Source organism: Rissa tridactyla, chromosome W (assembly GCF_028500815.1).
Source record: "Rissa tridactyla isolate bRisTri1 chromosome W, bRisTri1.patW.cur.20221130, whole genome shotgun sequence".
In the NCBI taxonomy this organism is placed as follows: domain Eukaryota; kingdom Metazoa; phylum Chordata; class Aves; order Charadriiformes; family Laridae; genus Rissa; species Rissa tridactyla.
In genome coordinates, this window is record NC_071496.1 from 6427563 (window position 1) to 6451048 (window position 23486).

General features: G+C 43.9%; 1 protein-coding gene across 1 annotated transcript in view; it reads right to left on the reverse strand.

Moving 5' to 3' along the window:
• Positions 1-1982: 1982 nt before the first annotated feature.
• Positions 1983-23486, reverse strand: part of LOC128901952 (regulator of G-protein signaling 7-binding protein-like) — an 86778-nt gene continuing 65274 nt past the window's right edge. The window contains exons 4-6 of the mRNA XM_054184153.1: positions 12436-12583; positions 10927-10997; positions 1983-2089 (exon numbers count right to left, since the gene is read on the reverse strand). Coding sequence (XP_054040128.1) covers positions 1998-2089; positions 10927-10997; positions 12436-12583 — 311 coding nt within the window. The 3' untranslated portion in view covers positions 1983-1997. The remainder of the gene's footprint in view (positions 2090-10926; positions 10998-12435; positions 12584-23486) is intronic.

Consider the following 23486-nt stretch of genomic DNA (forward strand, 5'->3'; position numbering starts at 1 on the left):
TTTTCTGTGCTATTTAAAGAATATTACTGTGCCTGCAGCTGTATGCTCTTCTAGTATTTAGTCATGCATTCCTCAGATGGAATCAATTTTGCTTATGGAAACACAATTTCCATGAGGGCATTTTAGTTGTATTTGTCCTCATTGCATTTAGAGTATCTGAGATCCTGTTTATTCATAAGTAACTTTCTGTCTGGGAGACTGAAAGGTGAACAGATGAGTCCAACCTGGAAAAAAGCAAAACATTCTGCTATATCTGAGTGAAAAGAAAAATATCCTTCCAGAGAAATGCTGGAAGCTCAGTTATATGACTTTCTAAAACTGGAATGGTGTGGCTCTGACAGGATCACTATTCATAAAGAAAAATTCCTGCCTTTCCCTCTTGGGATTAAACTAGATCTCAATTTTTGGGCCTTGCTATAGACAGTACAGTAATATTTCTGACAATGTGGGTGTTTCCTTTCTTTTTCAAACAGCATTCCAGAAGAGAAAAAATGGTAGAAAAAGTCAGATCAAACTTTGTAGGTGCCAGATATAGTTCAGTGAATAGCTATCCCTAATTAACTGCTTTTGGGATTGTACTAATATCCTATCAAAAAAATACAGAATATAACTGTATGGATGTTTCCTGTGACAAGACAACAATACCTCCTTACCCACCACTAAACCCTTATGCAGTAAGAAGGAATTTGGTTCCTGTTGACATGCTGGGTCATGGTGGAGTCACAAAGGGCTTGTAGTTACCTTCCTCATGTATTACTGACTACAAGGCTATGGCGAATTGCTCTATATGGCAGTTACAGATTGTTATGGGTTTCATAGCATTGCAGTCTAGCACAAGTTTAGTTGTGGTGCCTTGCCTATAATACTGAAATATCAGTACAATGAGTCTGACCTATTCATGTCTATTGCTGCTACTAGCTGTCATTTTAGCATTTATATATTCATCATATTTTTTGTCTTTGCAAGCATACATCTTGAAATAGGAAAAATTAACAAAACTTTTTGTAGTACTCTGATAACAAAATTGGAAAAAGATATATTCTGGCAATATAACTAGAAATGAGACAACATTAAATTTAAATAAACTCTATTAACAATGTAAAAACAGTATCTTACAGTCTGAGGATTCTGGCATGCTCTCTATAAGAGTTAATACTTAGTGATATGCAGACATCATGCTATAAATTCTTTTGGAAACAAAATGGGTTGGTGGTTTTTTTACATTGTTTATTGTAATATACTTCCTTTTAATAAACTATTTATTTTTTCCAAAAGCTTGTAGAGATACTATTGGCTTAAAAGGAAATCTGTTAATTCTATGCATTGTACAGTATGTAGATATTAGATTTCTCTGTATTTACAAGTTCTAAGTATTCTCATATATGGTTTGTGTATCATAAATTAAGATATTTTTCTATGAAACTTTTCAGTTGAGATATAGTGGAAGACTAAATGAATGAGAGCACAAAAAGCAACTGGAAATCTTGTGCAAGTTCTGTTACAATATTGTTTAAAGGTTTTATAACTATAATACTTTTGCTGTTAAATAGTTGCTGCTTAAAGACTGTTAGAATATGATCAAGTATTTTAACATGATACTAATAAGAGTATTGTACTATGCACAAACTTTTAGCTGTAGTTCAAACAATAAAAAAACATAAAATATCTATTATCTGTAATTCATGTGTCTCTTCTCTGAGTGGTTGAAAGTAAGCATGCAAAACATACTTTAAAAAGTATTAAAAATGTTCTTAGCTATGCTGTATTAAAAATGTTCTTAGCTATGCTGGACCTATTCCACAGCTGGTTCTTGACCACCATAACTTTAGACTATAAAACCCTTATTTTGAAAAGGAGGATGGAGCAGAAGAGAAAAAGCAATAGGCTAGTGTAGAAAATATACTTTATAATCAAAAATAGTAATTTTCTCTTCAATGGTCAAATGACAGTGGTTTAATCAAAGTTATGATTTTCTTGGTGTTTCTGTATCTAATCTTCTAACTTGAGACAAGACAACATAGTCCAAAGAATCTTCGCTTCCGTCTTCTTACTAATGGGTAAGGAGTCAAGTTTAGGAGGCTGCTATCATCTGTGATGGAAAAATCAACATTTTAATACACAATATGCACACACACAAAAGACTTTATATCACTTATGTGTTCTAACAGCACCTATAAGATCAAGTAGTAGATCCCATTGTTCTAGACACAGAGTAAATAATAAACTGATTTTTGTATATGGGAGTCTTAAAATGCTAATTATCAAGATTGCCATGATAACACAATAGAAATTTTGGCACAAAGAGTACCAGTTCAATTATGGAACCTAAAGGAAATTATACCTTCAGTACTGGGAGACCTAAGCCAAGATATTCCTGGATGGATGAATAATATTAGGGTCCCAAATAAAAGCTAAAATGTTTGATATCTTGAAGACATGCAAGTTCAGAACTGTTGGTCCTAAGGTTAAATTAAGATGTTTTAAATAATGCCAACACTGGAATATCTTAGAATCATAGAATTGTTATAGATAGAAGAGATCATAAAGTCTAACCTAGCACTGCTAAGATACTACTAAACCATGTCCCTCCGCACTACATCTACATCCTGGGCAGCCTGGTCCAATGCTTGACAACCCTTTAGGTGAAGAAATTTTTCCTAATATCCAATCTAAACCTCCCCTGGCACAATCTGAAGGCCATTTCCTCTTGTCCTATTTGCCTGTTACCTGGGAGAAGAGACCAACCCCCACCTCTCTACAACCTCCTCTCAGGTAGTTGTAGAGAGCAATAAGGTCTCCCCTCAGCCTCCTTTTCTCCAGGCTAAACAACCCCAGTTCCCTCAGCTGCTCCTCATAAGACTTGTGCTCCAGACCCTTCACCAGCTTTGTTGCCCTTCTCTGGACACGCTCCAGCACCTCAATGTCTTTCTTGTGGTGAGAGGCCCAAAATCAAACACAGTATTCCAGGTACAGTCTCACCAGTGCTGAGTACAGCAGGACGATCACTTTCCTAGTCCTACTCACCACACTGTTCCTGACACAGGCCAGGATGCTGTTGGCCTTCTTGGCCACCTGGGCACACTGCTGGCTCATATTCAGCCAGCAGTTGACCAGCACCCGCAGGTCCTTTTCTGCCAGGCAGCTTTCGAGCCACTCTTCCCCAAGCCTGTAGTGCTGCATGGGGTTGTTGTGACCCAAGTGCAGGACCCGGCACTTGGCCTTGTTGAACCTCATACCATTGTCCTCGGCCAATCGATCCAGCCTGTCCAGATCCCTCTGCAGAGTCTTTCTGTGCTCAAGTAGATTGATGCTCCTGCCCAACTTGGTGTCATCTGCAAACTTACCGAGGGTGCACTCTATACCCTCATCCAGGTCGTTGATAAAGATATTAAACAGAACCGGTCCTGGTACTGAGCCCTGGGGAACACCACTCGTGACCAGCTGCCAACTGGATTTAATTCCATTCACCACCACTCTCTGGGCCCGGCCATCCAGCCGGTTTTTCACCCAGTGAAGCATATGCACATCCAAATCATGAGCAGCCAGTTTCTCCAGGACAATGTTGTGGGAAACGGTGTCAAAGGCCTTACTAAATTCCAGGTAAACAACATCCACAGCTTTTCCCTCATCCACTAAGCAGGTCACCTTGTCATAGAAGATCATAAACCCATGCTGACTGGGCCTGAACACCTGGTTGTCCTGTATGTGCCGCATAATGACATTCAAGATGTTCTGTCCCATAACCTTCCCAGGCACCGAGATCAGACTGACAGGCCTGTAGTTCCCTGGATCATCCTTCCGGCCCTTCTTGTAGATGGGTGTCACATTTGCTAGCTTCCAGTCAATTAGGACCTCTCTGGTTAGCCAGGAGTGCTAGTAAATGATGGAAAGTGGCTTGGTGAGCACTTCTGTCAGCTCCCTCAGTACCCTTGGGTGGATCCCATCTGGCCCCATAGACTTGTGTGTGTCTAAGTGGTATAGCAGGTCACTAACCATTTCCCCTTGGATTATGGGGGCTTCATTTTGCTCCCCATCCATGTCATTCAGCTCAGGGGGCTGTGTACCCAGAGAACAACTGGTCTTCCTATTAAAGACTGAGGCAAAGGCGGCATTAAGTACCTCAGCCTTTTCCTCATCCTTGGTCACTATGTTTCCTCCCGCATCCAATAAAGGACAGAGATTCTCCTTAGCCCTCCTTTTATTACTAATGTATTTATAGAAATGTTTTTTTATTGTCTTTTATGGCAGTAGCCAGATTAAGTTCTAGTTGGGCTTTGGCCCTTCTAATTTTCTCCCTGCGTAGCCTCACACAATCTTTGTAGTCTTCTTGAGTGGCCTGCCCCTTCTTCCATAGGCCATAAACTTTACTTTTCTTCCTGAGTTCCAGCCAGAGGTCTCGGTTTAGCCAGGCCAGTCTTCTTTCCCACTGGCTCATTTTACAAAACATGGGGATGGCCAACTCCTACGCCTTTAAGATTTCCTTCTTGAAGATTGTCCAGCCTTCATGGACTCCTTTTCCTTTCAGGACTGCCTCCCAAGGGACTCTTTAAACCAGTCTCCTAAACAGGTCATAGGACTTCTGGACTCCCTCCAGAAGTCCAAGGTGACAGTTCTACTAACCCCCCTCCTTACTTCTCCAAGAATTGAAAACTCTGTCATTTTGTGGTCGCTATGCCCAAGACAGCCTCCAACCTTCACATCACCCACAAGTCCTTCTCTGTTTGCAAACAACCGGTCTAGCAGGGCACCTTCCCTAGTTAGCTTGCTCACTAGCTGTGTCAGGAAGTTATCTTCCACACACTCCAGGAATGTCCTAGACTGTTTCCTCTCTACTGTATTGGCACATCGAGACTAGAAGCACTTGTCTGTGAAAGTTAGCACAATATGCTCACCCTGTTTCTGGTCAGCTTTCTACCTTGTATATTAACTCCTTTTAAATTCATACAGAATTTATATATTATTGCCTATACTTGTGTTAACTCATGCACAGTCAGCAAACTATCTCAAAAAATCTTTATAATTTACTTTGAATTTGAGCCATCTTCAGGCATGGTTTCAGGCTAAGAACTATGCCTCATTATGTTCCTATTCTTGTTACATCAGGGATCTAATTGTGATTGTAGGCTCTAGACACTCCTGCAATACAAATACTTAACTGTAAGAACATAGGTAAGAGTTATGAATTTCTTAGCACAGTAACTTTGCTGCTGTTACTTAAGAAAATTCCATACAAAAAAGCCCGGGTCTGTGAGCAGTCAGTAACATTATGTAAAGCTTTTGTAGGCTTACAGTCTTAACTCCTTTCTGGCTCTCACTGAAATCAACAGCAAAATACTCACTCTAACTGAAAGCAGGATCAGGTCTTGTAAAGATCAGTTCATGCAATGGCATTCAGTCATCTCATAATCATTCTCTTAAACTGTGCTTGTAATTCAGATAAATGTAAAAATTACAGTCCAGGCCACTGGAACAGGCTTCCTAGAGAGGTAGTCGATACTCCATGCCTGTCAGTGTTTGAGAGGCATTTGAACAATGCCCTTAATAACATGCTTTAACTTTTGGTCATCCCTGAATCGGTCAGGCAGTTGGACTAGATGATCATGAATTTTGGGGCAGGAGTTAGCAGGGCTCATTGACCGGTCTTTAAACTAGATATGAGGGGGGAAGGGGAGATAACTGGGCCTGTCAAGATTAAACCTGAGGAAAGCATGCCACGGTTTGAAGGAGACCACATTAGTGAGGACTCCCACTCTGACATTTCATCAGAGAAAGGTGATAGACGTTTAGAAATTACTGCTAGAGAACAATGGGAAAACCCTTTCCTAGAAGGGGAAAAGGGTACTAGGCTAAGAGTTAACAAAGCTCATGGACAGAGCTTTAAGCCGAAAGTTAAGGGGGAAGGGGATGAAACCAGGCCCGCTGGTAATGAACCTGAGTGTCAAGGGCCAAAGATGGGGGTGAAATCAGTAGCCCAGGTCAAGTGCATCTACGCTAATGCACGTAGCATGGGCAACAAACAGGATGAGCTAGAAGCCATTGTGCGGCAGGACAACTACGACATAGTCGCCATCACGGAAACGTGGTGGGATGATGGTCATGACTGGAATGCTGCAATGAGTGGCTATAAGCTCTTCAGAAGGAATAGGCAAGGAAGGAGGGGGGGGTGTGTGGCTCTGTACATTAGGGAGCTGTTTGACTCTATAGAGATAGACTCCAGTGATGAAGAAGTTGAGTGTTTATGGGTAAGGGTGAAAGGGAAGGCTAACAGAGGTGATTTTGTGCTGGGAGTCTGCTATAGACCACCCAACCAGGATGAGCAGGTTGATGAGGTATTCTATAAGCGGCTGGCTGCAGTCTCGCAAACGCCAGCCCTTGTTCTAGTTGGGGACTTCAACTTACCAGACATCTGCTGGAAATATAACACAGCAGAGAGCAGGCAGGCTAGGAGGTTCCTCGAGCGTATGGAGGATAACTTCCTGACACAAATGGTAGGTGAGCCTACCAGGGGAGGTGCCTTGCTAGACCTACTGTTCACAAACAAAGAAGGGCTAGTGGGGGACGTGGAGGTCGGAGGCCGTCTTGGGCTTAGTGACCATGAAATGGTTAAGTTTTCCATCCATAGTGAGGTAAGGAAGGGGGTTAACAAAACCTCCATCTTGGACTTCCGGTGGGCAGACTTTAGCCTGTTCAGAACCCTGGTTGGGAGAGTCCCGTGGGAGGTAGTCTTGAGAGACAAAGGAGCCCAGGAAGGCTGGACGCTCTTCAAGAGGGAAATCCTAAAGGCCCAGGAGCAGGCTGTCCCCATGAGGCACAAAATTAAAGGGCGGGGAAAATGGTCGGCCTGGATGAACAAAGAGCTCTTGATGGGACTTAAGGAAAAAAGGAAGGTTTACCACCTTTGGAAGAGGGGACAGGCAACTCAGGAGGAGTACAGAGATCGTGTTAGGTCATACAGAGAGAAAATCAGGAAGGCAAAAGCCCAGCTGGAACTCAACCTGGCAATTAACATAAGGGACAACAAAAAAAGTTTCTATAAATACATCAACAAAAAGAGAGTGACAGAGAATGTCCATCCCTTACTGGATGCGGGGGGAAACCTTGCAACCAAGGACGAGGAGAAGGCTGAGATACTTAATGCCTTCTTTGCCTCTGTCTTTAATAGTCAGACCAGCTACCCCCAGGGTGTTCAGCTTCTTGGGCTGGAAGATAAGAATGGAGAACAGGACAACTCCCCTGTAATCCAGGAGGAAGTAGTTAATGATTTGCTTATGCACCTGGACACGCATAAGTCTATGGGGCCGGACGGGATTCACCCAAAAGTTCTCAGGGAGCTGGCAGGAGAGCTCACCAAGCCTCTCTCCATTATCTATCAACAATCCTGGTCAACAGGAGAGGTGCCAGATGACTGGAGGGTGGCCAATGTGACGCCCATCTACAAGAAGGGCCGGAAGGAGGATCCCGGAAACTACAGGCCTGTCAGCCTGACCTCGGTACCGGGAAAGATCATGGAGAGGATCATCCTGAGTGAGCTCTCAAGGCAAGTGCAGGACAGCCAAGGGATCAGGGCCAGCCAGCATGGGTTTATGAAGGGGAGGTCCTGCTTAAACCAACTTGATCTCTTTCTATGACCATGTGACCCGCTTTCTCGATGAGGGGAAGGCTGTAGACGTTGTCTACCTGGACTTTGGTAAGGCCTTCGACACCGTCCCCCACGGCATTCTCCTGGAGAAACTGGAGAATCATGGCATAGACAAGTGTACCCTCCGCTGGATAAAAAACTGGCTGGATGGCCGTGCCCAGCGAGTTGTGATTAATGGAGCAAAATCTGGTTGGCGGCCGGTCACCAGTGGTGTCCCTCAGGGCTCAGTTTTGGGGCCAGTCTTGTTCAATATCTTTATTGATGATCTAGACAAGGGGATTGAATGCACCCTCAGTAAGTTTGCGGATGACACCAAACTAGGTGGGAGTGTTGATCTGCTTGAGGGTAGGAAGGCTCTACAGAGGGACCTGGACAGGCTGGATCAATGGGCCAAGGCCAATGGGATGAGGTTTAATAAGGCCAAGTTCCGGGTCCTGCATTTTGGTCACAACAACCCCGGGCAACGCTACAGGCTTGGGGAAGAGTGGCTGGAAAGCTGCCCGGCAGAAAATGACCTGGGGGTGCTGGTGGACGGCCAGCTTAACATGAGCCAGCAGTGTGCCCAGGGGGCCAAGAAGGCCAATAGCATCCTGGCTTGTATCAGGAATAGCGTGGCCAGCAGGAGTAGGGAAGTCATCGTGCCTCTGTACTCGGCGCTGGTGAGGCCTCACCTCGAGTACTGCGTTCAGTTTTGGGCCGCTCACTACAGGAAAGACATTGAAGTGCTGGAGCATGTCCAGAGGAGAGCCACCAAGCTGGTGAGGGGGCTGGAGAACAAGTCCTATGAGGAGAGGCTGAGGGAGCTGGGCATGTTTAGCTTGGAGAAGAGGAGGCTGAGGGGAGACCTCATTGCCCTCTACAACTACCTGAAAGGAAACTGTAGAGAGGCAGGGGTTGGCCTCTTCTCCCAAGGGAATAACGACAGGACCAGAGGAAATGGTATGAAGCTGCGGCAAGGGAGATTTAGATTAGATATTAGGAAGAATTACTTTACTGAAAGAGTGGTCAGGCACTGGAACAGCCTGCCCAGGGAGGTGGTGGAGTCACCATCCCTGGAGGTATTTAAGAAACGTGTAGACATGGCTCTTCAGGGCATGCTCTAGTGCCCAAGATTATTGTTTGTGGTGGGGTGTTGTGTGTGGGGTTGTGGGTGTGGAGTTTAGTAGGTGGGTGCTTTTTAATTTTTTTTTTTTTTTTTTTTTTTTTTTGCGGTTGGACTCGATCTCAGAGGTCCCTTCCAACCACTAAGATTCTGTGATTCTGTGATCATTGTAGGTCCCTTCCAAGTGCAACTATTCTATTCCATTCCATTCTATTCTGTTCTACTCTACTCTAATTAATTACGTATCATAGAATCATAGAATGGTTTGGGTTGGAAGGGACCTTAAAGATCATCTTGTTCCAACCCCCTGCCATGGGCATGGACACCAGGTTGCTCAAAGCCCCATCCAGCCTGGCCTTGAACACTTCCAGGGATGGGGCATCCACAACTTCCCTGGGCAACCTGTTCCAGTGCCTCACCACCCTCACAGTAAAGAATGTCTTCCTGATATCTAATCTAAATCTACCCTCTTCTAGTTTAAAACCATTGCCCCTAATCCTATCACTCCACTCCCTGATAAAGAGTCCCTCCCCATCTTTCCTGTAGGCCCCCTTTAGGTACTGGAAGGCTGCTATAAGGTCTCCCCAGAGCCTTCTCTTCTCCAGGCTGAACAACCCCAACTCTCTCAGCTTGCCTTCATAGCAGAGGTGCTCCAGCCCTCTGATCATCTTTGTGGCCCTCCTCTGGACCCTCTCCAACAGGTCCATGTCTTTCCTGTGCTGAGGGCTCCAGAACTGGATGCAGTACTCCAGGTGGGGTCTCACCAGAGTGGAGTAGATGGGCAGAATCACCTCTCTCAACCTGCTGGCCATGCTTCTTTTGATGCAGCCCAGGATAATGTTGTTTGTTTGTTTCTTCTATTTACTTATACTGTTATCTAGGTTTAATTTATTAAAGGTCTTGGAATATTTAAGAAAAAATGAAGTGCTGTATGAATAATGTGTATGACTGTCTGTTCTTTAGGAATCAATTCTCAGAGGTTATCTATAAACTGTGATCACAGTTGTCTGTGGGAGCAGCAAAAACACCACTTATGATTCCCTGATCTTGGGGCATGTCTCAGAGCTTTTAAACTCTACCTGACACATTTCTCTTCCTGCTGCACAGGTGATCAGTGATTTTCTGGCCAGTGTTGTAGTGCGGTGTAGACACCAGACAGCAGAGAATTCTGTATGCCTTTGTCTCTGTTCTGAATTCAAGTTGGTATATGCTTTATATCCCCCCAAATTTGTCTTTTCTTTCCTTATTTCCAGCATGCTCCTTTCTTCTAGGCTAGGAACAGAGTTTATGGCATTTTTCCAGTGTCTGTAATGGCACATCTGTATCATATATCATAAGTAATTCCCTTTCTTCTTTCAAATAGTTTTCTATCAAGCCATCCTGCCATAAACTCTTACTTGTATAATGAATTAATCCATTCTATATTCATCTTTTACCATATTATGATGAACATTAGACTGCTTAGTTACTTGGGACAAGATCTAGGACACATTAGGCATACTTCATCAGCTGCCAGTGTGCAAAGACTACATAGCATTTAAGAAATACATGTTATCAAGAACAAAAAATGAAAACTATTATCTTTTTAATGTTGTTCATATGAAGAAAGAGAGTCTCTGTGGATGTGGAGTATTTAAGACTGCTGTTCACAAAATAAAGGCCCATTGCTAAATACATGCATAGGGTGGAGATTCTGTCCCCTGTGTATTTGTATAGGGTGCCTCATAGCTGGCTACTGGGAGAAGCAAGCTGTTAGCAGTCTCAAGGCAAGTATCTCTTATGCATAGGGTTAGTGTCATATCACAGAATCTACAAGCCTTACAGGGGTAAAGCAAACTGCATCGCTCAGCAGGATCCCTATCATTTTGTCATATCATGTCTGTGCAATTTACACCTTCATCACCTTTGAAAAAGAAAGCCTCCCAATACAGGGAATTAGTTGTGCTGCTGCCTTCATGTCACCAGGAAAAGTCTATTATTTTATCTATAGATATCATATCTATAAAGTTCCAGAATACCTCATGTGAGCCAATTCTGGCTCCACTGAATCAGTAGGGAAGGGACTTCACCTAGATTTTTCTTTTTGTAATTTCTACCAAAAGCCCCCTAGATTTTTCAGGTCTAAAGGAAGGTAAAACCTTTAATTATCTTAATTTTCCTTACATGAAGAAAATATAAAACCTACCTTGATTTTTCAGTGGTAAAGGCATAGTCTCCCTGAGTTTACTTAAAAGGTTTTTCATTTCTCTCATATCACTGTAGAAACAAAAGTTGAAAGAGATACAGCAGAACAGCAGTTGAAGACTAAATGGGGAATGGCTCACAGTATAGCTTTATATGCTGAAATAATGGAGCAATAAACCAAACTAAATAATACAAAAATCTGTTGGGCAAGCATTTGGTTCAAATACATGTATCAGAAGATGCATACCAAAATAAAGGGCAGTAGATTTAATAAGGGAGCATTTTTAAGCCAGTCTGATTTTAATAAGTAGCATCCAGTCCAAATTTATGATCTATTCTGGCCCTGGAGTATTAAATGACTTAGTGAGCACAATGTGATCCTAGTGGCAAAAGACAATACGCCTTAAAATTAGCACAAGCCAGTACTAATGTAAACTTAATATCCCTTATCAGCATTTTTTAGCTTGTGCCATGAATGTGTTTCATTGTTTATAAATAAAAATTAAAACACACAAAGCTAATCCATGTCTGCGTATTAAGTGAAAATTTTAGAAACAGCGCTGTCACTCTCACCCCCTCTTAAGAGGACTTTGGCATGAAATTTGCTAAAAGGCAGAAAATGGAAAATATGATAACAAAATATCATCTCACAAAGAAAATTACACATGGATATGTTTGGAGAGAGGCCATAAGTTGCAAAAAGATTCCTGTTTTACAGATAGATGGCAGATCAGCAATTTTGTGTGCAGGCTTGTAATGCCTTAAGGCTTTCAGGCTTTAAAAACAATGTGTTCTTGCCTCTGTCATCTGCATATAAAATGTTTCTTAGAAATGAAGCAGCATGACTTTCTTATTGCTCAGTTTTATCCTCCAAGTTACTCTCTCAGTAGACAGAACTTTATTTTATATAAATAAACATGGTAACCATTAAAATCTCAGCAGCAACTTAATATACGAAGCCATCAAAACAAGTATTTTTTGCAAAGAAATGTTAGGATTACTCCCTACTGAAGTGTCTCAGTCTTGTCTTTCAACTACATAGTTAAGAGGGTAAGAGAAGTCCACTGTGACATATCTGTGAATGATGTTCCCCTCCCCTCCTAAGGCTTCCACATTCATAACTATGGGTGGCCAGAAACAACTGACATGAATTCTGTGCTTTCAGTTTATGAATGCAGAACTGCAGGCCGGTAGATTTTAGGTACAAATTAATAACCACTTAAGATGAGACAAAAGCTGCCTCTTTTAGAGAACCTGGCCTGCTAGCACTATAATTTCCTACCCTTTGTTTTTGACAATTACCCTCTGGTAATTAGTCAAATTAAGGATGGCACTTCTCTCTGCCCTTCAGGAGTTGCTTTCAGATATGTTAAATGTAACAAAAATGTTAACAGGATATTTAATTTACTAACACCTTTTATAGTAGCAATACTGGCTGACTAATTGGAAAAGATTAAATAAACCCTAGACAGATTTTTTTTATTATTTAGGAATTAAGTTCTATACATACCTTTCAATGTTTTCAATATCTGTAGAAATCTGCCATAAATGCTGTTGAATATCTGTTGGTGATGATGCCGTGTCTTCTGAAATAGGTACTTCGGAACTCTCCTCCACTTTAGTATCTAGGATCTTGGATGGGGCACAAGGATCTTTTCCTTTAAAATATTTAAAAAAAATATGTATCCCCATTATTTATTAATTAAAATATATGCTCAGATTATATCATTGATGTTTTGAGCTTGATCTTGCACTGAGTAAGAACTGTTCAGAAAGAGCAGATCACACCAATCTGCTAATCAGAGTGCTGCTATATGTTACTTCTACCAAACAAAACTAAGAGAAATCCCACACAGGCATGTGTGGAGCTTAGAATTTTACTTAGTATTATGAAGAGTTTCAGTTAAACTCCAGTGGCTCACATGTGACACAAAATAAGAGCCAGAGGACAAAACAGAACAAAATAAATAGGGAACTAGAGCATATATTCTGAAAGTAACTTCAAAAATTTTGACATTAAAGAACATTGCAATCCATGTCTTCTAGTATTACTGCAATACTAAGTGAAAATAAAAGAAAAAAATGTGCAGTTTTGTACTTGATGATTTAAAAAGCAATACATAGCTGCCACCATTCACAGCCCAATATGCATTATATTCTAAATTTCCATGCTTACACTTGCCTAATTCATGCTTACTATACGAAAATGAAATGCAGTGTTGGAATTGAGTGGGGACTTCATGACAGATCTGCCAGGGCTTTTGTCAGGGAGAGAATGGGATAAAGGATGTGGACCATGATAGTGGAACATGCAAGAGAGTTAAGTACTGGTGGGATTTTTTTTATATCCTTGCAAATCTCCTGTAGATTGTCTGATGGTATTCCTTTTCTGTAGTGGCAAGTACAGCCCTGGCACCGATGGGACAAATTCTTTTTATGAGCATCATTTAAATGAGAATTTTAAAATTGGAGTGCATCCCAGACACGTTATTGAGAAATTAAAGTTTTTCCCCTCTTAGTTCTCTCACAAAATGGAGTAATCAATTCTCAGAAAGAAACAAATAAAACCTTCTAAAAATAGAGAAAACAACATCAATGTTTAAACTGGTGGTATGAGGAGCTGAATAGGAAATGTTTTTTCATCTCACAATTTTCACATCAGGACAAACCTGAGTACTTCCTGTAAGGTTTGACAAAGAACAGTAAGAACAAGAACAGCTAATAAAGCAGTGGTTATTTAGCCCATTTTCCTGGGACACTAGAGACTAAGTGCCGTGGTTTAGCCTCAGACGGCAACAAAGAACCACGTGTCGCTCGCTCGTGCCTTCCAAACACAGGAAGAATCGTAAGAAAAGGCAAGACTCTTGGGTTGAGACAAAGGCAGTTTAATAGAACAGCAAAGGGAACAGGCAAACAACAACAACAACAACAACACGGATAGGGGAATATACAAACGCGATTACGGAACCGCCGCTCCCCCCGCCGCTCGCCGCTCGCCGGCCGGACCCGGGCCGCCCCAGCCCGCTTTTAAGCAGCAACTTCCTGCCCCCTCCCCCGGCAGCTCAGGGTGGGCGTGGCTCACATGGCATGGAATACCAGGAAAAGTTAACCCTATCCCCACTGGAACCAGGACATTATCCACCCCTTATTCCATACCATCTATGCCATGCCCAGCAGGTTCCAATGAATTGCCACCACTTTCCCCTGTTATATATATATATATACACACATATAATACCCTTAGTTTATGGGTCATCCCTCCAAAGTGTCCGTTGAGTTCTTGTAATCCACGGCTTTGGGCTCCATCTGTTAGAACAGTCTCTCAGGGCAGGTGAGATGCTGGGTGGTGCTGGTCTGTTGCATGCTGTATCTTTCGGAGCTTGTGACTGGTGCACCTGGTGTGGCTCATGCACGCAGTCTGTAGGCTGAAGATGTAGATCTTGAGGAAACTGCTGGGCGCCGGCTGCTGAGATCAGTTCTTATCCCATCACCCCTGTGCCTTACTTGTAGTACAACTGATAGCAATGAGGACATACAGTGACAGTGTTACTTAGCAATTAACAGCACACAATCTGATTCATTGGCTATTCTCGCCCAAAATCAGATCTCCATGAGGTACACATCGGACTTCCCCATCCTTCCGCATCACCCACCAAGTGCACCCAGGTCCTTGGGCAAAAGCAATCCCACGGATGGGTTTGCCTTTGCCTGAGGCAGGACTAACCCAGACTGTCTTCCCTAGCATATTCTTCATGTGCACTACGGGGACTTTATCCCCTTCTACAGTACGTGGAAGTTTTGATTGGGCAGGGCCAGCCCGATTGGTAGATCCCCTGGTGTTAACTAGCCAGGTAGCTTTTGCTAAATGCGTATCCCAGTGTTTGAAAGTCCCACCACCCATTGCTCTCAGTGTAGTTTTTAACAGTCCATTGTATCGTTCTATCTTCCCAGAGGCTGGGGCGTGATAGGGGATGTGATACACCCACTCGATACCATGCTCTTTGGCCCAGGTGTCTATGAGGCTGTTTCGGAAATGAGTCCCATTGTCCGACTCAATTCTCTCTGGGGTACCATGTCGCCACAGGACTTGCTTTTCAAGGCCCAGGATAGTGTTCCGGGCAGTGGCATGGGGCACAGGGTATGTTTCCAGCCATCCACTGGTTGCTTCCACCATTGTGAGCACATAGCGCTTGCCTTGACGGGTCTGTGGCAGCGTGATATAATCAATCTGCCAGGCCTCCCCATATTTGTATTTCAGCCATCGCCCTCCATACCAAAGAGGCTTCAAACGCTTGGCTTGTTTGATCGCAGCGCATGTCTCACATTCATGGATGACCTGTGCAATAGTGTCCATGGTCAAGTCCACCCCTCGGTCACGAGCCCATCTATATGTCGCATCTCTCCCTTGATGGCCTGAGGAGTCATGGGCCCACCGAGCTATGAATAGTTCACCCTTATGTTGCCAGTCCAGATCCACCTGAGCCACTTCAATCCTAGCGGCCCGATCCACCTGCTGGTTGTTCTGATGTTCCTCCATGGCCCGATTCTTTGGTACGTGGGCATCTACATGGCGTACTTTCACAACCAGATTCTCTATCTGGGCAGCAATATCTTGCCATAGGTCAGCAGCCCAGATGGGTTTGCCTCTGCGCTGCCAGTTGCCCTGCTTCCACTGCTGTAACCATCCCCACAGAGCATTTGCCACCATCCATGAGTCAGTGTAGAGATAAAGTACTGTCCATTTTTCTCGCTCAGCAATGTCCAAAGCCAGCTGAATAGCCTTCACCTCTGCAAACTGGCTCGATTCACCCTGTCCCTCACTGGCTTCTGCAACCCGTCGTGTAGGACTCCACACAGCAGCCTTCCACTTTCGATGCTTTCCCACAATACGGCAGGACCCATCAGTGAACAGGGCATATTTCTTCTCATTTTCTGGCAGTTTATTATATGGTGGGGCCTCTTCTGCACGCGTCACCTCCTCCTCTGGTGACATTCCGAAATCCTTGCCTTCTGGCCAGTCCATGATCACTTCCAGAATTCCTGGGCGACTGGGGTTTCCCATTCGAGTTCGCTGCGTGATCAGTGCAATCCACTTACTCCATGTAGCATCGGTTGCATGATGTGTGGTGGGGACCCTTTCTTTGAACATCCAACCCAGCACCGGCAGTCGAGGTGCTAAGAGGAGCTGTGCTTCTGTACCAACCACTTCCGAAGCAGCTCGAACCCCTTCATATGCTGCCAATATCTCTTTTTCTGTTGGAGTGTAGCGGGCTTCGGATCCTCTGTATCCACGACTCCAAAACCCTAGGGGTCTCCCTCGGGTCTCCCCTGGTGCTTTCTGCCAGAGGCTCCAGGTAGGGCCGTTCTCCCCGGCTGCAGTGTAGAGCACATTTTTAACATCTTGTCCTGCCCGGACTGGCCCCAGGGCCACTGCATGGACTATTTCCTGTTTGATTTGTTCAAAAGCTTGTCGCTGCTCAGGACCCCATTTAAAATCATTCTTCTTCCGGGTTACTTGATACAGAGGGCTTACAATTTGACTGTAATCTGGGATATGCATTCTCCAAAAACCCACAATACCTAAGAAAGCCTGTGTTTCCTTTTTACTAGTTGGTGGAGACATAGCTGCTATTTTGTTGATCACATCCATTGGAATCTGACGGCGTCCATCTTGCCATTTTATTCCTAAAAACTGGATCTCCTGCGCAGGTCCCTTGACCTTACTTCGCTTTATAGCAAAACCAGCGTTCAGAAGGATTTGGACTATTTTACTCCCTTTCTCAAAAACTTCTTCTGCTGTGTTTCCCCATACAATGATGTCATCAATGTACTGCAGATGTTCTGGAGCTTCACCCTGTTCCAGTGCAGTCTGGATCAGTCCATGGCAAATGGTGGGGCTGTGTTTCCACCCCTGGGGCAGTCGATTCCAGGTGTATTGGATGCCCCTCCAAGTGAAAGCAAACTGTGGCCTGCACTCTGCTGCCAAAGGGATTGAGAAAAATGCATTCGCTATATCAATCGTGGCATACCACTTGGCTGCCTTGGACTCCAGTTCGTACTGGAGTTCTAGCATGTCCGGCACAGCAGCACTCAGCGGTGGCGTGACTTCATTCAGACCACGATAGTCTACAGTTAGCCTCCACTCTCCATTAGATTTTCGCACCGGCCATATGGGACTGTTAAAGGGTGAGCGTGTCTTGCTGATCACTCCTTGAACCTCTAGTTGACGAATCAGCTCATGGATGGGAATCAGAGAGTCTCGGTTAGTGCGATACTGCCGCCGATGCACCGTTGTGGTAGCAATCGGCACCTGTTGTTCTTTGACCCTCAACAACCCCACAACAGAAGAATCCTCTGAGAGACCAGGCAAGGCAGACAACTGTTTAACTTCCTCTGTCTCCAAAGCAGCTATGCCAAAGGCCCACTAGTACCCTTTTGGGTCCTTAAAATACCCTCTCCTGAGGTAATCTATGCCAAGGATGCACGGAGCCTCTGGGCCAGTCACAACGGGATGCTTTTGCCACTCATTCCCAGTTAGGCTCACTTCCGCCTCCAGTACAGTCAACTCTTGGGATCCCCCTGTCACCCCAGAAATACAAATGGGTTCTGCCCCTCTATAGCTTGATGGTATTAAAGTACACTGCGCACCCGTGTCCACTAGAGCCTTATTACTCCTGTGGGTCTGATGTGCCAGGCCATCGAATCCACACCGTCCAATAAACCCGGTTATCCCTTTCCTCCACCTGGCCGGAGGCAGGGCCCCCCTAATACTGGTCATAGTATCCATTACTCACTTCTTGCATAAATGACTTGGAAGTTCCTTCAAGAGGATCAGAAGCAAGATCAGGCCTTCTGCTTTGTCTGGGGAACGGCCCACTGGAAACTGGGGCGGCACTTTTCCTGGAGGGATCCCCTTTTGTGGTTGTCCTTCCTTGCAACTCCTGTACCCGTGTCCGCAGGATCGAAGTAGGTTGTCCGTCCCACTTCCTCATGTCCTCTCCGTGGTCCTGCAGGTAGAACCACAGGGTGCCTCGTGGTGTGTACCCTCTGTACTCTCTCTCTTGAGTGGGGAAATGCCTGCTCCTAATAGCTGAGACGCTGGCCCGTGCAGGTGGGGAGTAGGAGATATTCTCTTCAAGTTGCTGGACCTTCCGCGACAGTTTCTCCACAGCTGAGACAAGGGGGGAAGAGAGACTTTCTTCATATCGCCGGAGCCGGCCAGCTACCTCATCCACCGTTGGTCCCTCTTCACCTTTCCATTCCATTACTGCCAGGGAGTTGGCATATGACGATGGTGCGCTCCGTACAAACTTCCGCCACATGGGCCTTGTGCATCGCACCTCATCAGGGTCTGTGGGTAAGTCTGCATTGTCCAAGTCATAATAAATCATCTCCCGCACGGCTAATTCTCTCAGGTACTGGATACCTCTTTCCATGGTAGTCCACTTGCTTGGCTGACATACAACATCCTCGCTGAAGGGGTACCTCTCCCTCACGCCTAACAGGAGTCGTTTCCAGAGGCTGAGGGCTTGGGTCTTTTTCCCGATCGCCTTGTCAATGCCGCCTTCCCTAGACAGGGATCCCAGCTGCCTGGCCTCCCTACCCTCTAATTCCAGGCTACTGGCCCCATTATCCCAGCACCGGAGCAGCCAGGTGACAATGTGCTCGCCTGAAAGTCGGCTAAAATCTTTTCGCATATCCCGCAGCTCACTCAAGGATAGGGATCGAGTAATTATCTCTGGTTCTGCCTCTTCCTCCTGCTCTCGTGATGGCCCTGGTTCATCATCATCTCTTACTAAGCGAACTGATTTCTTTGTGTACTTCTTCTTCTGTATGGGGGCAACCGATACTGGCATGGGTTGGTTCCCTGGTTCAGTGGCAGTGGCTACCACGGGGGTTGCAGTAGCCGCGGTGTCTGTCGCAAGGATTGCAGTAGCCGCAGTGTCCGTCGCAAGGATTGCAGCAGCCGCAGGGGCCGCCGCAGGGGCTGCAGCAGCCGCAGGGGCCGCCGCAGGGGCCGCCGCAGGGGCTGCAGCAGCCGCAGGGGCCGCCGCAGGGGCCGCCGCAGGGGCTGCAGCAGCCGCAGGGGCCGCCGCAGGGGCAGCAGCAGGGGCTGCAGCAGCCGCAGGGGCCGCCGCAGGGGCTGCAGCAGGGGCTGCAGCAGCCGCAGGGGCCGCCGCAGGTCTGGTTTCCATCTCTTCCCCTTGAGGGTGCTGCATAATTCTGAGCAGTGCCTGGTAGATACTGGCCAGGGCCCAGCACAGCGCGGTGAGTTGTGCCTCTCTAGAATAGCCACAGCATTTTCCCTTCAAATATTCTACCACTTTATCAGGGTCCTGTAATTGTTCAGGGGTGAAGTCCCAGACCATTGGAGGTGAGTAGTTCTCTAGGTACCTGCCCATGCTCTCCCACATGCCATGCCACCCCTGACTATCCAGCCTCGGAGCAGATCTCCGGGTGGTAGTCTTAAATAGTCGCTTAACCCTAAACAAGGCCTGGAACGTATTCAGGAGACATAGCACTAGGAACACGCTAGTTTGAGTATCCCAAGGATATTCAAAATTCTCAAAAGCTGTCATACCTGACCCGAAGGAGAAAAGGGAGGCAAAAGGGCTGGGGAAATTATTAACAAATTCTGAGAGACGGTGTCCAATGTACGGACAGGACAGCAAAACCACATAAACACCCCAAAATAGCCGTCTGAACAGTGATGTTATCATATCATAAACAGATATCGCACAGGACAGCAGAATGATAATCCTCATCCCTGTTCCAGACATGGTAAACAGCATCGCAGGGAGTACATAAGCCATATAGGAATTTATGTAACACAGCCATGAGAACAAACCAAGCAACATGATGACCAGTGACTACTTACCTAATAAAATAAATGCATACAAAAAAAAAAAAAACCAAAACCGTTTTTTCCACGTTCTAGTTGGATTCTGTCGTTATCTCAACCCTTCGAGCCCCACGTTGGGCGCCAAAAAGGACTGCCGTGGTTTAGCCTCAGACGGCAACAAAGAACCACGTGTCGCTCGCTCGTGCCTTCCAAACACAGGAAGAATCGTAAGAAAAGGCAAGACTCTTGGGTTGAGACAAAGGCAGTTTAATAGAACAGCAAAGGGAACAGGCAAACAACAACAACAACAACAACAACAACAACAACAACAACAACAACACGGATAGGGGAATATACAAACGCGATTACGGAACCGCCGCTCCCCCCGCCGCTCGCCGCTCGCCGGCCGGACCCGGGCCGCCCCAGCCCGCTTTTAAGCAGCAACTTCCTGCCCCCTCCCCCGGCAGCTCAGGGTGGGCGTGGCTCACATGGCATGGAATACCAGGAAAAGTTAACCCTATCCCCACCGGAACCAGGACACTAAGGTTGCAGACCATGCTATATTTCTCTTCCACATCACAACTAAGTATCCCAGCTATCAGGTTTGTAACCTGTTGTGGTTTCTTTAAATTAGAAATTCCTGGATATTAAGAAACACTTTTTGGGCAGGTTCTCTAAACTGTTGTGTTCTGGTAAATTATTCCTTTGTTGAAAAAAATATTTCTTAGTTACTTGTCTGAATGTCAAATAGACATTACTTATACTACAGAGTATATTTGCTTAATGTTTTCGTTATCCTTTGAAGTCAGTAGGAAGCCCTTTTCCCTGCTTTCCCCCAAGTTATCTAACTATGATTCCAAGAGATGTCGTGACCCAACATAACAAGTTTATCATCTATAAAAGAATGATGTCCTGTGTCCTTTCTCTGCTGCTTACTTTGGCATCCACCTATAACTTCTGCTTAGCCAGATCCTTCTGTGAGCCACTTTAACCCATCAAATGGTAGATTACCCCAACAAAAGGAAAAATAAAAGGTGAATAGTTTTCTGATGTTGCAGTGATTTAAGTCAGGTCAGTAAAGAACTCAGCATATTCCAGAGCAAGTGCTAGAGAAGGAGGCTGATCATATGGCCAGAAGCAGCTAAAGGGAGGAAGAAGTTAAGGCAAGATAAGAAGGGAGCGGGGGGAGATAGAGAAGGGATCAAGACCTTTAGCCTTCTTCCCAGATTATATGTTTTACTGTGTATCATCCTGTAAGTATAACTTCCAAATTCTTTCTAGTTGTTAACTGCAGCTTATGCTGTTATTTTAAGGTAGTTTATATTGTACAATTTTAATTGTTCATTTGTGTAAGCTTCATTATTTATTACTTTTCCCATTGCAAGAACCCCATAACGCAATATGCTGTTACCAATATCTCACTTACCACTTCTTTGTAAAAGAGGGTTGCCCCAGGGAAACCATCTAATTTGCCACTGACATCATAAGGTGTTATTGCTGGAACTGGGTATTAATTAATTCTCCCATTATTTTTAAGTGTTATGTTGTAACTCTGACCTGACCTTTCGTGACATGCTGTCAAGAACAACCCTGTCTATAGATGCATCCTTCAGGGATGTGAAAAGTGATTCAATGGAAACAATAACAATACTAGATGAAATAACAGTAAAGGTTCTTTTTCCCAACTTGAGAACAGAAACACTGAGACTGTAATTTTCTTTTTGTTAGCACAAAAGCAAGCACTTGCAGATTTAGCTGAATGAACCCATGGATTTCTTTTCAACTGAAAAGAGCTCTTTACCAGTAATTCTGTTGTATTGTGAAAAATAAATGAAGCCTTCCTTGAATTTCAGAGCATCTGCTCAATCACTTGAAAACAGTTTTCAGACGTGTCCACATTCAGTTGCTGTTCTTGCCAGTTGACCAGACAGTCTCTTTTTACTGTGAAATTTTAATATAAAACTTAATGTATTCTTTGTCTTCTAGCCTCTAATTCAGCGTATCTTTTTATTTTAATAAGTGGAAAATGCCTTTGGTATGAAATTAAATTAATTGAATTAAATAATGCTGAAGATCCAACTTGAGTGATGATAAATAAGAGGGTAGAAAATGATCAGTTCAGTAAGGCTACATACATCACTTACGATCACTGTTTTATGTTCCTCAGCTGTTGTGCTCCTTACTGCTGCTGTGGTGACCTCTGTGTTTGCTTCTGTCATGCTACCCTATGCATACTCTTAATCATCACCCGCTTCCCAGAGAAACTTACATAATGAAAAAAAAAATCTATTATAGGTCCCTCAGAGCTAGTTAGATTTCACTGCAGATGAACTGTAAAGATCTTTGAGGGGAATAACAGAATTTAACAAAGCTGAACCCATCTCTCAAAAAGAAAGCAGCATTTGTATCAGATTTCTGACCTGGCAATTAAGGATAAATGCACAAGATCTAGATCACAGCTAAAGTAAATGAAGAGGAGAACATAAAAAGGGGAATAGGAAAGAATCGCGTAGAAAGTAAAAAAGAAATGTGGCAAATATGACTAACAGTCTGATGAACTTCATTCCTGACTTACACTTGGGATCTGCAGAACTCAGATATTGACTCATTGGAAATATTATTATCGAGGAAAATGCAATGGGAACAAGAACTCTGCAGTGGAAATTGTGTTTTCCTCCTTTCATGCCTGTTTTTCTTCTATTCATTTTGGCCTCTTCACAGTGGCCGCATGAGAATGGGTGATTCTCTGGATTTTTTTAAGTGCTTGTTTCTCCACACCTGTGTGCTTCTTTTCTCTCACATCTTATCCCTCTTACTTACACATATCAACCAGTCTTTAAATAGAATGCTTAAATAATCTTTCCTTTCTCCTTCAAAACTCTAAATAGCATGTAATTTAAACAAAGCCAAATAAAACAAAAATCCCTTCACTAAATTGAGGATATCTTTTTGTAATCTGTAATATAAGCTATCACAGGCTTTTAGGTACTATTTTAAGGAAATATATGTTGTTTTCACAAAACACATAATGGAAAAACAACAATTATATTATGAACTTCTTGTATGGTATATGACACACAGTTATCTGTGATTTGGTATAATTCTGATGTACCAACAATGCAGAATGAGTTCAGTCTGAATTTACATCACAAAAGTTTAATGTTTTCTGTCCATGGTATGTACACATGATTTTCCCATAAAACTCAATTCTTCCCTTTTCTACCTAAGTATTCATGTACCTACCACTCTGCTCAGTGCTGGTATCCTTCTGCTCTCAGCTATGTTTATACAAGTCAGATGGAGACCACACATCTCAATTACAGCAATAGAACTGTAATTTTTTCTTCAAGGCTTCCAAATAGACTTGTAGTAAGAATGAACAATATGTAAGTTACAAGCATTAAAGTATTTTGCACATTATTCTGAGAAATTATTCATGTATAAACACATCAATTAGAAAAAGACACAGGAAAAAATAAGACTTTGAGATCATTTCATACAAAAAATTGTAAGATTCTGGGAATCTAATATATCCTGGACTCATTTTTTCCCATAGATATTCAAATTCTATTAAAATTAGTAGAGCTATGTATAAATAACTGAAAGCAGGAATTACCTCTCCTTGGCTGTACACTTCTTTTTCAACAAGTTACAAACAATATAGCAGGTTCACCTGATTCAGGAACATAAGAATAATATAGTCTTATAACTGTACATGA